Source organism: Branchiostoma lanceolatum, chromosome 5 (genome assembly GCF_035083965.1).
Source record: "Branchiostoma lanceolatum isolate klBraLanc5 chromosome 5, klBraLanc5.hap2, whole genome shotgun sequence".
Lineage (NCBI taxonomy): Eukaryota > Metazoa > Chordata > Leptocardii > Amphioxiformes > Branchiostomatidae > Branchiostoma > Branchiostoma lanceolatum.
In genome coordinates this window covers 4881452-4898429 of record NC_089726.1, presented here as the reverse complement: position 1 = coordinate 4898429, position 16978 = coordinate 4881452, and the positions used below count along the sequence as shown (strand labels likewise).

The window sequence follows — 16978 nt, the reverse complement described above, 5'->3', positions numbered from 1 at the left end:
ATCAAAGAACCAGAATATTACAGTAGAACTACCAAAAATTCCTTATTAAGGAAAATTTCTGCAAAACATTGGTCAGATAATCATTTTTCAGATTGTACAACCGGGTAATGCTATAAAAGAATTGTGCAAGTTGAATTTATGCTGATATCTATATGTTTTAGGCTTCGTTTTCTGACTGCGGGGGGGGGGGGGAGTCGGTTATCAAGGTCGACTTCGGTTCAATCAGGCTCCCCGACCCAATCGTATTCAAAGCTGGAAGCAAGATTCCAATCTCAGTTAAAGCAAGCTTGACGAAAGACCTTCCCGACCGACTGGAGATACAACTCAAAGTTGAGAAGAAGGTAATTATTTGTAGACACTGATTACAATAACCAATGACCACTAACCTGTTAGGTGCATGTCTTATATATCCTGACGATGTACATATTGTGAATTGTGAATGTGATCTTATATCCCTATGCTCTGAATGGACAGGAGAGATGCAATCTTATGTACTAGTATCTTAGCCACTTCAAGTGAGCATATAACTTAATCTAACCCGTAACGCCGGTGCGCCGCACTAGGTGTGCTGTGGAACATATAATTGAATGCAACAGAAGTAAATGTGGTTCACAGTATCTCACCAGTGTTCTAGATAGTGACTAAAGATGCTTGTGCTCATCAACCCCTAACGATCTTGACAATTTCAATCTTCTGTATATTCAAAAAATCATTGTCCAAAATTAATCATTTATGATAAACTGTTCCTCTCTCTCTCTATATATATATATAGACTCTTTTGTCTACGTGGATCTAATTCATTTTTTGGTGCCTGGTATGATTCGAAGTATTCATCAATTAACTGTCCTTTGTTCCCATGCTAGATGTGGTTCTATGTGAAGATGCCGTGCATAAAAGGAATTGGCAGTTGCACCTACGACATCGCGTGTGACAACACCATGGTAACCCAGCTGGGGATAAAGTGCCCTGTCAAGGCTGGGGTAAGTAAACTATCACAACGTAACTGATTTTTATGCATGTAGAATACATCTGTCTAGAAATATGGCCACCATAGTCTTCTTTGGAGTGTTTGGTGCCAGTTTTTTTTCTCTGTTGTTTGTCTCAAGATATAGTCAGCATTCCAAATTATTTGCATGACAGAGATATACATGATTCATCTAAACAACCTAAGATAAGTAAAACAAATCAGGAGAAGTACCCGAGGATTCAACACAGTATTAACATAACAAAACAGGGGTGTTTATCTATTTAGGTAGTAAGGGGGGAGGGTGGGAGGATTTTAACAACGCACACATTTCTTTTGCAGCGCACGCCGAGGGAGAGAAATACATCTGTACTTACACTACACGATTGCATTTTTTGTTTTTGTTTTTTACCATTTTTGTCCTTTTCCCCTATCTAGAATCACAACTTCAATGAAGTCATCACCATTCCCAACATCTCCATTCCAAGCTGGCTGGCAAATGGACAATACAAAGTTCATGCCGAAGTTCGCAGCTATTATAGCGGTGAGATGCTGGGCTGCGGTGTGGCGCAGCTTGGCATCAAAGCCTAAATTTGGCATGCGATAGAACCATTGAAAATATTCTCAGGAAGAGAGGAGACACAATATTTCAAACCCTCTTTACTTTGCTGGTAAATTCTGGTTTCAGTCGGTTTAATCTAAACTTCCAAAATCCGTTTACCTCCTTGACTTTCTGCATCTCCTTCTTTCAAGATATTTTAAGATGGTCCTATCACGACGTCCAGGCATTTCCCTTCAGTGTTACATAATATGTTAACTCTTGACATGATTTAATTTACAATTCCTCCGCAACAAACAAAATGCCATTGTTTAAAAATCTGTGTAACAATCATCAACAGACACCGTATTTGTGGATGTAACTTAATGTGCAACATTAGCTTCACCAGACAAATTGTCAGAAAACATAGAATCATGTACTTATAACGTTCAAAGATTGTCAGTAACCTTTACCTATCATGCATTGCATTAATGCATTACAACAGCTTTCGCAATCTTTCAGCTAGGACATTTCCCAACCTTTGTGGACGATGAATGTTCTCTCCTTATAAACAAGAAGTATTTCAAACAATCGTATTCAACTATTCATACATTAACTCCTTTGTATGTTGATTACATATATACAATTCAACTTGTTTTGGATCTGTTATATTGTACAACATTTCTCTGGACACCAATATATGTTCCTGTTGGGAAAGATATGCAAACAAAAAATAAAGGACGTGAAATTCAAATAACGTATGAAGCCTGAAGTTTTTGTCTGACAATTCTCTTAGTCATACACATATAATGTACATACTAGTTAGCTCTTTCTTTGATTTGGCAAGAAAGATGATAAGATAAATGATATACGAGGTCGCCATAGAAAAATGAAATAGGTAGAAGCATGGCCAAATGTAACTCGCGAAAGATTTTACAGATAGAACAAACTCTGAGCATTAAGTTAAGTGCATACAATGTATGATGTCGTTAAAGAGATTAATCATTCACGTATAATAACAGTCACAAGAATATTCATCAATTACTGACTTAGAAAAGGCAACGAGATACGTACCACCAAATTTTCGACGTCTACTGTACGTCTTGTACTTGTTCAAGGTCATTCCGTGAACAAGACGCACAGTAGACGTCGAAAATTTGGAGGTGCGTGTCTCGTTACCTTTTCTAAGTCACTGATTGATGAATATTCTTGTAACCCAATGTATGATGTGTCTTGGAATGAATCTTATTGTAAGAAACAAACCAAACATTGCTCAATTTAGCATTAAAGAAATTAAAGTTTTGAGTTGAATGAACCAAATATCTAGACCAGGCTATTATCAGACCCTGACGGGGGGTGGGGGGCGGTGGGTTGTCGGTATTTTCCGCCCCCCCCTCCCAAATATGTAAACGGCACGATGTGTGACCACCAAATTTGCAGGGGATGACGTACAGTAAAATGCAGATATCAAAAATAACGTTTTTGTGTCATAGACAAGTATAGATTAGTCCTATTAGACACAGTAAGATATCACATTATATTACGTTATATTATCTCCACTGTATGTAGTCCTTTGCTTATCACCATGACCTGTACTTAGCTTGTTTAAGCATAAATGTACAATAAAGGTCTTTCATTCATACATTCATTCATTCATTCATTCATTATATCTTAATTTGACGATTATGACGTCATCTATTTCATTTTATTGGCTAAAACCGTCTAAATGGGCTATTTCGAATCCGTAAACCGTAAGTTATACAACAAAAATGATCAAAAATGGTCTCTGATTAGCATTCAAGCCTGCCAAGACAGTTGGTAATGGCAACTACAACGACGTAAGATGACGTCATATATCCGCCGGGGTCCACTGTCCTGGTTTGACAAATTCTGAAAATACTTTTTTTTTTCAAGATACAACCCCAATATACACTCAAAATGCATGAAAACGCTCATTTTAATGTTTTTCAAAACGTAATGCCAGGTAGTGACGAAATCAGACGGCAGCTACATGATTACGCCTTAGCAAATGATATGGTCTACATCTTAGATTCTGACCAATTACGTCATCAGATTAGCAAACATTATGAATAGTATACCATGACAATTTCATTAAACTACGTAATATCTGTAAGTGTTAATTATCGATGTAAGAAAACAAGTGTTGTTTATAGCAAGAAAACCTCCAAAAGATCATTGTTTAAACCAAAGTTTGCGACTTTTGTTGAATATGCACGACAGAAACCCGTTGCCATGGCACCACAAAAATGAGAAACTTACTTCATCATCATAAAATCGTTGTCAACTAAATTTAAGGAAAAGTCAGAAAGTTTGGCAGTCGAAGAAAAAAGAATTTATATGACGTGAAAACTGGCGCGGGCATTTTTAGCCCATACAAAATTTTGAAACGGTCACATGTTGCATGCAAAATCTACGCATTGTTTGTGGCAGTTTCTCGAAATTTTGTCTGTTTTTGAAGTGCACTGAATAAGACAAAGTAATTCAAAAGAAATGTAGACAGCTGGTCATTGCATACGACAAGGACGTTTACTTTAACATTTACTTTTATTTTAAATCAATTCAGTACGACAAGGCCGCAAAATCCTCCAATGATAGCACATTTACACGAATGATTGTTAGATAGAAGCCGATTTTAAACCTGTGAACCGGTATTCAGTAGAATACAAATTCTCGCTGTTGGGAGATGTTATGGAGATTGTCTCCGCTAGGAGGCTCTTTTGAGCGCTACAAATGTACTAGTATCGGATCGGATAGGAAGAACCTTGACCGTTGTTGGTACAGCGCTACTTCTTCTTCTTCAGCTCTTTTCAGCCTCGTAAGAAAGAGACTATGTACAATTACACGTTTTAGTTACAAAAGAAGTGACCGGTACAGATGAACAAATTGGAAATAAAGGTAAAGACAATAAGGAACGTATTATGACAGGTTGTTATTAGTTATGACAGAGAACAATTATACTTCAGATACCTGTCATATCTTACCGGGTAAACTTCACATATTCCTTGAACCATTCTAATTAGTCAAATACAAATGTATTTGTGCACAGTTCAGACGTGTTCGCGTAGTTTGGGCTGGTGAATGATTAGAAAGGTCGGGTTGCAGCTGTTTTCGTGATGTAGCGTTACTCACGCTCAATAAAACTGCCGGACATATTGTATGATATTCTACACACGCTCGATATGCATGTAGCAATTGTGTACAGGAGGGGGGGGGGAGGTGCTGAGAAAAAAAATACGCAACGACACACCTCTAACAGGAGCCCGTTGCATCAGTTAAGAACTTCGCCCCTACCGCCCCTACCTAAATCTGGCATCCATGAAAACCAATACCTTAAGAAGTCGACGCTGTATGCTGTTGTTAACTGTACTTAATACTATTGTGATGGAGCAAAATGGTAGGCTTTGTTCGAGCGAGTTGGTCGAAAAGGAAGACAACGAAGGGAAACGTTCCCAGGGTTTTCGGCTGTTGAAATCAGACTTAACCGCCTCCTCATACCCTTGTGAAGTCACAATTCCTGACTTTCCATGGCCATCTGATAGATGGCGCTTTAAACCTGTTGACTTTAAACAGAAAGAAAGCGGATTTTCCAGGATCCGTGTGATAAATAAAGATTAAGATAAGTAAAAGATTTAAGGATTCATTTTTCGCAATCCCCACACAATTGATGGATTGTATGTAATAACGCCTTAATATTTACATTTCTTTAGTCCCCATTATCTGGTATTATAGCGATACATCAAAATGGCAGGCTATCGTCAAACGTGTTGGTCGAAAGGTTGAAAACAAAATAAATTGTTCCCAGGGTCCTTGGCAGTAAAAATCACATTATGCCGCCTCCCTATACCTATCATTTGAGTATTCACCGTTCCTGTCGTTCTGATAGATGGCGCTTCATATACGCGGACTCTGAGAGCGGATCTTTCCACAAACTATGTAATTTATCCGAATAAAAAAGGAGATTTTAATGATTCATTTTCCCCCAATCACTGCAATGTCGCGGAGGCAAGCCATGGTAATGAATGCGTCTAAGTTTTTGGACATGTAATCCAGAGAAATTGTGGAGAAAGAGTCTAGTTCGGTTTCTCCCTTTGGCTGCGCTGAAGGTCAAGACAATTTGCTGAAGGTCAATAGAATCATAATGAAGGTCAGTACAATTTATCATCAAAGAACATTTCGTAAAGTCTGATGATGACCCTGGCTTTGGAGGGCCACTTGAAATTTTCCTCTCTTTTTCAGCTGATTCAGCAAATTAGTGTGGAATGAAAGGCAGTTTGATAATCTCATACGAACCAACGGACCACCCCTAATGGGCCAATATGAAGAGAACGTCATTTTATTTGATAATGACTGTACACTGATACTTGAAGCAATTATATCAATGACGATTGCTTTTACATGCTTGTAGCGATTATCAAGGTTTAAGGATGCAAAAACATTGGCAAGAGCATCATCAAAGATAATCTAGTCGCTTTGTACTTCATTTCGACCACTTGTTTTTAACGATCGACTCATTGATAAAGTCTCCAATCAATGGCACATTGTTTTCTATCAATATCTCACTGCCTTGTTATCATTGTAGGCTAAAGATATGTTTATATCTTACTTTATATCTTATTTGTTTCACTTCAGGAGACAAAACTGAAGTAATCTTGAACAGGCGGCATTGTTTTGTATTTTGCCATTGCCAGTACTGCCTTAAAGTTGCACTTGGATGATGTCCTTCATTCATCTTTGCCGGTGCGTCGATAATCCGTCAAGTGGAAACGATTCAATAAATCCGTAATCACCTCGTTAGACTTCCTCCATTCAGAGGAAATGCGAAACTTGATTTTGCTACGATCGCAACTTCCCCTTTTGAGATTTAGTTACGCCATCGATTTTCGCTGCCTCACTGACCAACAGCACATCCCGATTTTCCACTGCTTCACGAAAATATGAATTTCCAAGGGTCTCAGCGTCCTGCTCACCAAAAGCGTCTTTATTTGATGCACATTGCCAATACTTTAAGTGATCTAATATAATCATTGTGGTAACCCGGATCTGCACTATGATATGTAGTCTTGGAAAAGTCCTCCGGTCGCGATCAGCCTTTCTTCAATTTGTCCCACTGCACTTTGCTTCCAGCTGGCTAAATTTGCAAGTTGTAATGGAATCTCTATGCTTAAGTTCTGTCTTTAGTGTGATGAGCAGGTTTATACAATGCTATCGTTTGCGGGAGCCCTGGACAACAAAGTCTCATCCAATCCAAAGGTTAGAAAGTTAAAATTGCTCAAACCGCGGCAAATCACCATTTCACTCATCTAAGTATCTGCCCTTCCCATAGAGATAGATTTCCCAAACTTTCTGCAACTTCTGATCCACTGCTCACCGAGTCACATGTTCTGTCTGCATTACGTGACGTCTTATTAGCGGTGGGTTGCTCATTCCTTGACCAAGACTGGAGCTGTACAGTCAAAACATTGGGTAAGTCCAATTTTTGTATTGGAAATTACAGTTCAAACTCGTTCCAGAATGACATCTACCGACACAGATGAACTTTCAAGCTAAGATTTCCCATTGCTTAGCTCTTGCCGATAGACAAATGGTCATGGTGATCGTTTGAAACGGTTCATAGAAACATGATCAGACATTGCCCAAACCAGAGACTCCGCGCTCATTTCTCATTTAAATGTACATATTTTGTAACTTCCGTTACCGCTTGAAGTAAGACATTCCTGGCATTAAGATATGCCACATATAAGGTGCAAAACTTTTAAGGTGCGAAACTCGTTTCTATGACGACTTTTCTGGCTTTTAAAAACGGCAGTTTGGTACCTTTTATGTTGCATATCTAAAAGTAGGAACGTCTTACTAATGGATGTTACAAAATATGTACATTTAAATGAGAACGAGCGTACGATGTATATCCGGATAATATTCAAACTTTATGTTATCTAATAGATGGCCATTGTATACCCATGGTGGTCTTAAAGAAAAGAACACCTAGATATGATCAGACATGGCATAAACCCCAGATGGCGTCTCTTCATTATTCGTTTCTTCATTTCTTTTCCGCGAAATTGGGGACCACTGAGGGATCAAACGAATTTATTCATCAAGAAATTTTCCTTTGTAAGTGGTTGAGTGTTTACTTGTCTTTCAAATCACACATTTACATCATCGACCACATTTAACTCACAGAGCCATAGGTCATTCAAATACAATGTTCATTGCCTAACCGACGTCTTCCGCTGGAAAGGTTGGCATTGGCCTTACATCAACATCAAAGTGCTGTGATTCTGATTCTTTTAAAAGCACACGAACTACGTTATCACAAATTGGACTGGAGAAATATTAACATTAACGATTAATGGAAAATATTGAAACGTGGCCGCAAGTTCTTCTGTATTTGTTTTGTTTGTTTTGTTTTATTCAGATCTCCATTAGTGGTATACAATATGCACTATTTTTCCTGAAGTCCCTATACAAATAAATAAAATGAAAAAAAAACACTATACAATTGGTTAACTAAGAATTCAACAAAACAAATGTGGTGAAATCAAAAATAAACAAGAGATGAATGAGAGAGTTCAAAGGTCAACATGTGACTCAATAAGAACCTGACTGCTCACAGACATGATCGATGTAACTTTATATAGATTCTCTTTAGCCAGTCGACGAATGGTGCTATCATTGTTAGATACATTAGATAAATAGTTAGGACATTAGATACTGAATATGCACTTAAAGGAGCGTCTAGTTTGTCTACACTTAAACATGGGTGTAATTGTAAAGAAATTACGACTGCTTGATCAAAAATAGTTACTCAACAAGCAACAGAATAACATTTTGAAACAGTCAGACGTTTCAGACAGCATCTGCTGTCTTTCATCAGTGACAGCGGATGCTGTCTGAAACGTCTGACTGTTTCAAATATTTTTGGTGTATCTTATTATTTGGATGTCTAACCTTCATCAAGGTACGACTGCTTGGCTGCTGAGCAGCGTTGTGTCAATTTTACGCTCCGATCGTCGGCACCATGTTACGGCCGTCTTGACGACCCGTGGGGATGATATGTATTTACTGATGCGATACCCATATTCCTCTCTTAGGTGTTAAAAACTCTCTTATAACTGACTAAAATGGTCCCATGGCGACCTTCGGAGCTTAATGTCAAGGTCACTCCGACAGACGGCACTCCGACTCTACTAGGCCCCATATTATTCCTGGTACTGATTGACGACGCTGCTTCTGATGCCGCTAGTCCGGTATGGAAATACGTGGATGATATGAACATGCTCCAATCAAGACTGCTCAAACAACCTTCAACCCTACAGTCTGATCTGGATCAGTTATGCCAATGGACGTTAAACAACCACATGCTACTAAACGACTCTAAATGCCTGGCTATGCACATCACTTTCTGTCGGAACCATCCCCCTCTGCCATAACTGCGAGTCAACAACACACCGCTAGCTGTCGCCCCCAGCCTTAAGATCCTTGGACTCCACATCCAGAACAACCTTCATTGGGACGTCCAAGTCAAGCAGATGGCGGGAAAGGCCGCAAAGAAACTCTTCCTCCTAAAAAGACTCAAAAGGTTCATGTTATCGCGTAATGACCTCATCACGATCTACACATGCTACATCAGACCGATCCTAGAATACGCTGCACCTGCCTGGACATCTGGCCTCACCAAACTGCAAACAGAGAAACTCGAACAGATCCAAAAACGTGCCTGCCGGATTATTCTGGGCAACGACTACACTGTTTACTCCCTCGCCCTGCAACAGCTAGGACTCACAACACTGGCACAAAGAAGAGAGGACTTGTGTCTCAACTTTGCAAGATCTCTGATGGAGTCCAGCTTCAGGGATTGGCTTCCGAGCACAAGAGGGGACATATCCGGCCGGAACATCAGAAACAAACAGAAACTCAACACACCACTCTGCCGCACCAACAGACTAAAAAACTCTCCGATTCCGTACCTCGTATCCCTGCTGAATAAGTGACTGATCTCCTTAACAATCCCATGTTCTCCCTACTCCATTGTACCAAACAACACAATCCTGTCACGTTCGAATGTTTTAATGTTTACAACGTCAGCTGTCCTTACGTCGTGTACTGTGTTGTAAATGCAAAGTCTTTTTAAATGGCACCATTGCTAAACTTTGTATATTTGTATATTTATAATCACATAATTCTTATGCGAGCAAATGTGAAAATACTCGCCAATTCAGACTTGCTTGTCTGCGATGTGGTATTGTCAATAAAGTTTCAAAGTTTCAAAGGCATGAAACCTTCTGGGCACATGCTTTTTATTGTATTCAGCCATGTGGACAGACCAGCCACATAAACTGGATTATTTCTCTCCATAAACTTCGTCGTAACAAGCACTACCAGGGCTTACTTTGGTCACATTTAGTCATAAAGCTGTATGTGTCCTAATCTCCAAGCAGATCCAACGTGGGGTCGTGTGGCGTAACGGCAGGGTGTTCGAGTCAGAACCAAGAGGTCCCGAGTTCGAATCCCCCTGACGCCACCGATGTTGTGCCCTTGGGAAAGGCACTTGACACGACTTTCCTCACTTCACTCCGGGTGTATAACATCAAAAATGGGTATGTTGTTATCTGCACGTGGCACTGTTATTATAAGTTACAAAAATTTGAGTGCAGTGCCACGTCGTCCTTGTCTGTCAAAACCCGAAGTAAAAAAAAGATCCAGCGGTTGCAAAGACCATATCCAACTGGCAGAGGAAGTTTTTATTGCAACCGGTTGCAATAAAAACTTCCTCTGCCAGTTGGATACGGTCTTTGCAACCGTTGGATCTGCTTCGAGATTATATGTGTCCCAGGTTTAATAGACGAATACCTTCTTTTTTTTTAAATTCAAAGGCTCAATCACTCGATTACCTTACGCATTTTTACTGCAGTATATTTGATTTGGGCTGTTATACCAGAAAATTTTTCCGTTTTAGAAATTAATTCGTTTTGTAGTACAGCCATAAATATTCTTGGGATTATGCACATGAGCACAGTAAAAACTATAAACTGCAATCTACAGTGACTTCAACGGTATTAATAAACTCGCCGACAATCCGTTTTAAAAGTAAATTCAAACCACAAAATCTGAAAGAATTATCGCCAATTTGTCATTATAATCATAACCAAATTCAAGCCTCTCTCTAACATGAATCAACATTACAATTTCAACAACAGCAGTCGTATGAGATATCGAACGCCTTCAAATTGATTGCTGGTTTTGTCCTTGCACTCAGCATCCTCAACTTTATATAACTATTATTCCTTAGATAATCGGATCTACTTCTGTGTAATCTGTGTGAGATGTATCCTAGTGATGTAATTCTATCTCCTCTACTTCAGCGTGCCTTTTTTTCTTTCTTTTTTTTTCTATATGCTATAGTGTGACACCAGCTACCTGTATGTGTTGTTGTGGTATACACAAAATAAAGTGCTTTCAATGACTTTACACTTTCTTACGACGGACACTAGGAGAGACTAAGAGCCGAATCGTGCCAAGCATCTTAACGAAGATAACAGCATCAATTTCGAATGAATACAAACTCTGGAAGGGGAAGACATTAATGGTATAACTCTTCCCGATCGATACCAGGCCATTATGCCACCTTAAGTATTGCCACCATACACGTTAACGGTTACAGGCATTACTCGCGGATTCCGATGGCAATAGGGTCATTTGTTAAAGGATGCTTGACCTAATACCCAGTGTCTAGTCATCATATATTGTAAATGTGACAAAATTCACAAAATGTAGCCAAGACTAATCTTAGTTTGCCCTGCAGTTTATCGCTTGGTTTCGTATATTTTATATTTAATGAAGTAGTACACTTTTTTACACTTTGGTATGTCATTGTTTATTGTAAATATGTCAACAGGTAAAACAGGTTGGATTGTTATATTTCTTAATGTTCATCTTGTGGTCTCGCAAATTTGTTACTTTAATATCTTATGATGTGATACACTATCTAACATCCCGTGGTGAGTCATTAGGTTACTGTAAATGTGTCAACAGGTGAACTTCATTTTTCTTAAGTATTATTGTGTTTTTGCTGATAGGATCCTCTCGGTGATCTGTCTCTATGTTTATTTAGTTTTTTTTCGATAATTTTCTTTTAATGAAGTAATACAATGTTTCGATTTCAGATAAGTTGAATATGTTGAATGTGTCCTGATTCCATCATCATCACCCAATGCTACCACATGACAATAGCAACAAGCTACTTGGGCAACCTTGTCTGTCTTATGTATGTATGTTTCAGCCAAAAAAATAAATAAATAAATGAATAAAATCTATCAACCTGCACGTGTATCAGCCGGGACCAAGCTAGAACATATTTCACTCCACATAGCCCTGTCAAGCAATATTTTTTCTGACTTTTCAAATTCTATACCAGTATCGCTAACTGTCCTCTAAGTGTCCTCCATTAGCCTAATTCTATTCGTTTTATTTCATTTGATATCATATGAAGTGATAAAACATTTAGTAACCAGTACACAGCTAGACACCAGACGCTATTAATGTGTCAACGGGTAGTGTAAATGTCCTAAATTAGTCTGTTCATGATTTTCTAAATCTGTTTCGACCGTGTCATGATTAACGAACGTCCTGTAAGCAAATCCCCAATCACCGTCCTTCAACTAAGTGGGTATTGTAAGCACATGCAGTGAACTGCCCTTTAAATGCCAGCTTAATGATGTTCCATTAGCTGGGTGTGCTCTACGGAGCCTTGCTGTCGACTTGCATAATCGCGGGGGAGATCCAGCCCCGATGGGGACACACACCGCTGAGGCCACCGCAGGATTTCGTTACCGGCACGCTACGACTTGTCAACGAAGTTGTTCTTCGTGTCTATGAATTCAGTTCATTTAAAATGCTTTGGGAAATTAGTTGAATATCAATGCCCCGCTTGGCAGACTCAAACTCAGCGACCTGACTCTTCTTCTGGCAAAGTCTCAACATAGGCACTACTTGTATATCTGCTCAAACTTTGCTACACCGATTTTGATAACTTTTATTCATTTAGTAGCTGTACAGTTACAATCGTATTATTAGTTTATATTGCAATATTTACGTTTATACATTAGGTAGATTTTAAGTTTTTTTCTATTGCAGCATGTAAACTAATGATAAGGGCATGTGATGTTGAATCTTTTTGTCGTGGTGTACAGTTAATTCATTTCTGACTGTTTAGGGGGATCCCTTCTGTTAACTCTGTAACTGAGTTCCAAGAGAACCCTTACAAAACCATAACAAAAAATTAGATAAAAATGCCCACTGTAGTACCGTGGGAACCCCCAAGAAGACCCATTTTCGAACTTGACCTTCGTTTCCCCGACCCCCAACAACCTACTGAATTTCATCACGAACCATCTAATTTCTCTCGAGTTATGCCGCCTACAAGCAAACCGACAAACACAAAAGGTCCACTGCAGCACCAAAGGAACCCCCCCAGAAGACCCATCTTCGCACTTGACCTTCGTTTCCCAAACAGTAACTTAGCTACCAAATATCACCAACATCCGTCTATGGCATTAAGAGTTATATTGCCAACACCATCACTCCACAAATCCCGACTCAAAATGTACCCTTCTGCCTACGGCGAAGGCAATCAAGATACAAGGATTACTTGACATAAACTGAATGAAAAATAACCACCAGACAAAGGAGGAACAAATCATACAAGCAGCTCAAGATAACTTAGTTTCAATCGTGTGTTACGATATACTGAAATCGTAGATTTTTGTAATAAGTAACTGTTAAGTTTTATCAAGTGCATGCGACAATGCACACTTATACCAAGGGGGTAAAATGTTTTCTATGTTTTGTCATGATGAACAATTCCAGTCATATATATGTTTTGCTGCAATCGTAGAGTGCATGTAATAAGTGACTTCAGTTATAAGATAATGATATACAAAAATAATGATAATATATAAGAGTACTAATAAAAGTATAAGAATTATATAAAATCTTCAAAACTTCGAGCGACATCTGTTAAGAACAACTTTGCAACGAAGATATTTTGGCCTATTATTTCTACTTTCCTAGCTCTCTCTATAAGGTCTAATTCGTCTGTCTGTTCAGTTAAGCATCACCTAAAGCTTACATCGGAAACATCAGCGATCAAGTTCAATGTTAAAAAATAAAGATCCGAACTTCGAGTGACCAGTGATAAGTGCAATTTTGCAACGGAGATATTCTGGATGTTATTTCTACTTTCCTAGCTCTACCTAGATAAGGACTAGATATTTCGTCAACCTGTTCAGTAAACCGTCGCCTGAAGCTTACATCGGAACTATCCATTAGCGTCGCCCTTAAACACCACTGTAATCCATCATGTCAATTAATAATGGTACATAAGGCAATTACTAACGAACACCTTCCGGGAGAGCCTGTTTTATTCATGATCGGGCATGGCTGACGTCTGGGTGCACTTAACCATGCAAGGACGTACGTAATGAACGTGACCAGAACAGAAAAAAAGGCGTTTGCCCACTGACTTACGACTTGCAAATCTATATTTGTATTTATATTTTCAATCGCACATTACGTTATGTCACAATCATGTCGCAATCAAGTTAATCATGATAGAGTAACTTTCAAGACTTACGACTTGCAAATTCATATATGTCGTTATGTACAGTTTCAATCGTACATTACGTTATGCGGCATTCATGAAGTTATGATAATTATCATGATAAAGTAATTTATAACTTCAAGTTTTGTTTATTGCAACGGCGTGTGTTCGCTTGAGGTACACGCAATTAAGGACACCAATATGGCTGCCAGCAACTGGGCCTGAGTGAACATGCTGTATAGCGGGCTAGGATGGCTAGACCGAGATTCAACCAATACGTATGCCTTGGTATCTAAAAGCGCGCAGGTTTCCCCTTGTTGAATCCCTATACTTCTCCCTAACGCAGTAACTGTTATTATTCGACCGTCTATATTTATGCAGTCCTTTATGTTAGCGACATGGCGTTTCTTTGCAACTGACAGCCAGTGCTTTTACATTGCTTTCAAGTTAAAAGTAGACTTCCTTTCTTTTGATGTACATGGTTAAGAGATTAATAGAACCGCCGTACGCACAGCCCGCCCACGTTAAGTTCTCTATCCGCAAGCCGATGACATACCCCGACCTGAGCAAGGTTGTAACACGAACTATTGATCCCCAGAAGCGGAAGGGGTCAAGCGAGCCTTGATTGAGTTTATATGTATGATTCAGAAGCCCTTTATGGCGGCGGAAGGTTCCCAACAAGGCGTGAAATAGGTGTGCGGAACTTATTATCCACGGAGACGTCTCCGGACTTGATCTTGAGTTGAGAAGAGGCGTGAGGGAAATTGCTTCATAAATCATAGTGCTTGGGTTCAGGGTGCAAGAAATAGTGAGGATTTTTAAGTCCCCCTCTCACTGGACCCGCGGCATATGCTGGCGGCGTCGCTGCGCCCTAAACTGGATTTGTGTTACCCTTGACTTTATCATATGAATATCATTCAAAACATACAAGTATGACAAAAAAGACCCAAAAAAACCCACAAAGCTTAAAAGCATTTGGTTTTTGTCGATGAAATTCGTTGAGTGTTATGTCAATTCGATCGGCCGCAGCGACGCCGCCAGCGTGCCGTGGGTCCAGTGAGAGGGGGGCTTTATTTTGTATATGTTTCATTTTGTGTGTTTGATTGTTTGCTCGTTTATTTGGCTTGTGTTATACTGTCTTATAGAAGTACTTTTTTAGAAATTGAAACAGGTTAAAAACACAAACTATTATTCACGACGATTTTTTTTGGTTTCTTTGCTTTTGTTTTCTTGACAAGCTTTACTAGTCTTGAAGTGTAATTCACTTTAGAATGTACTTAGAAAAACTAAAATGATAAAAAACGCGAAGAGTGTTAAAAATCTGACAGGAAATTCTTGTCGAATTTTCCGTGTATGAATATATCTACTCTCAGGACCCCTAGCATCATGTTAAGAACATCGCAACTTCATTTAGTATGCATGTGAGGGGTTGAATGGATATCGGTGCGGATACATAGATCGTATCGGATTCATTTAATGATGGATTACATTTCCTGAAGACGTAGCATTAAACCGTGGCTATTAATAGGAAAACTCAGCGTGAAATGATATATTGGAATGCAGACGCAAGTGTCTTATCTATAAGTGCCACATTTTGTAAGAGACCGCTTGCGTGAAATCAAACATTGCGTGAGTGATTATAAGCTTTCTTGAATAATTGACTCATGTACGTACCTGCTCTATTCAATGTAAAATTCAATCCTTTACTGACTGTGTATGCTTCTGCATGTAAAGCAATGACTAATTGTCTATCTATAAGCCCACCAATATCTACATAGCTTTATGCATTGAAACGCGTGAATCTGTAGGTATATAATGAAGAAATTCCTTTGTGTTTTATTTCAATTCCATATAAATGAAGCAGACAATTGCTGACCGACAGGATGGAGTCTTCATTTGTATTTTGATAGATGTCAGCCGAACTGTACACCGTTGGCATGTTTTATTGTTACTCAAGATCTTCTGGAACTTCAGATGTAGTGGTTATTTTAAAGGGTCCGATTTTTTGTCTACCATTCTACTGTCCAAAAAAGGCTTGAGCTGTGATTCATTAAAATGCAAATAGGACACCAACATGGCGGCGGAAACAGTTATGACGTCAGGTGGAAACGTTCTGTACCGAGCCCCTCTGGTCAACTTCAAAGTCAATTTTGGCTAAAGCTAGACCTTGAGGTCAATGAACACTGGGTAGACTGCGCCTACGCAACTTTATCTCCCATTCCCAGAAAGAGGCCTTCGCTGCGCTATAACCTCTGGGACAGTAAATCAAAGAACTACAACAACCATAAAGGAACGTTGAGCTGTAGATAGTTTCAAAAGAACGCAGGTTTCACTTTATTGTTGGGCACGTTATGACCGTATCATGGTCGCTTTTAATACAGGCAGACAATACAGAGTTTTACAAGTCCATATCTATCCACATGCATGAAATTGGATGAAAGAGTTTACGACGGCTAGAACCTCCTAGGCTCGATCTTAACTTAGAAAGTGCAAGAGGTGAAGGGGTTACTTAAGTTTAGAGCAGAAAAGTTAAAAGACTTGTATAAAGATCAGTGCCTTTATAACTCTACGGTAGGATGGGAATATGGAAAGGTATTGCTCGCAGCCTTGATGGATGGTGCGCTCTTACATTTTGACGTATTCAATAAAGGATGTAGTTATATCTCCTCAAAGATAGCTATAGGCTAGAATGTTACCTTAACTTGACATTTACAATGTAGTTCTAGGAATGCCAATTCTAGTTCCGGTAGTTCCTTTTGTCCCCAGTGATTCATTTATATTGACTGATGAAAGATTAAATGGAATGCTATCTGAAACATTGGTCTCTTTTAGAAACTTATCCATTTGTTTGATTTAT

The 16978-nt window shown here is 39.1% G+C and overlaps 1 protein-coding gene across 1 annotated transcript; it reads left to right on the top strand.

The window, feature by feature from the left end:
• Window positions 1-863: 863 nt before the first annotated feature.
• Window positions 864-1555, top strand: LOC136434843 (ganglioside GM2 activator-like). The gene is made up of 2 exons (XM_066427916.1): window positions 864-980; window positions 1403-1555. The coding sequence occupies exons 1-2, from the start codon at window positions 864-866 to the stop codon at window positions 1553-1555; spliced, it is 270 nt and encodes an 89-aa protein (XP_066284013.1).
• Window positions 1556-16978: the final 15423 nt, after the last annotated feature.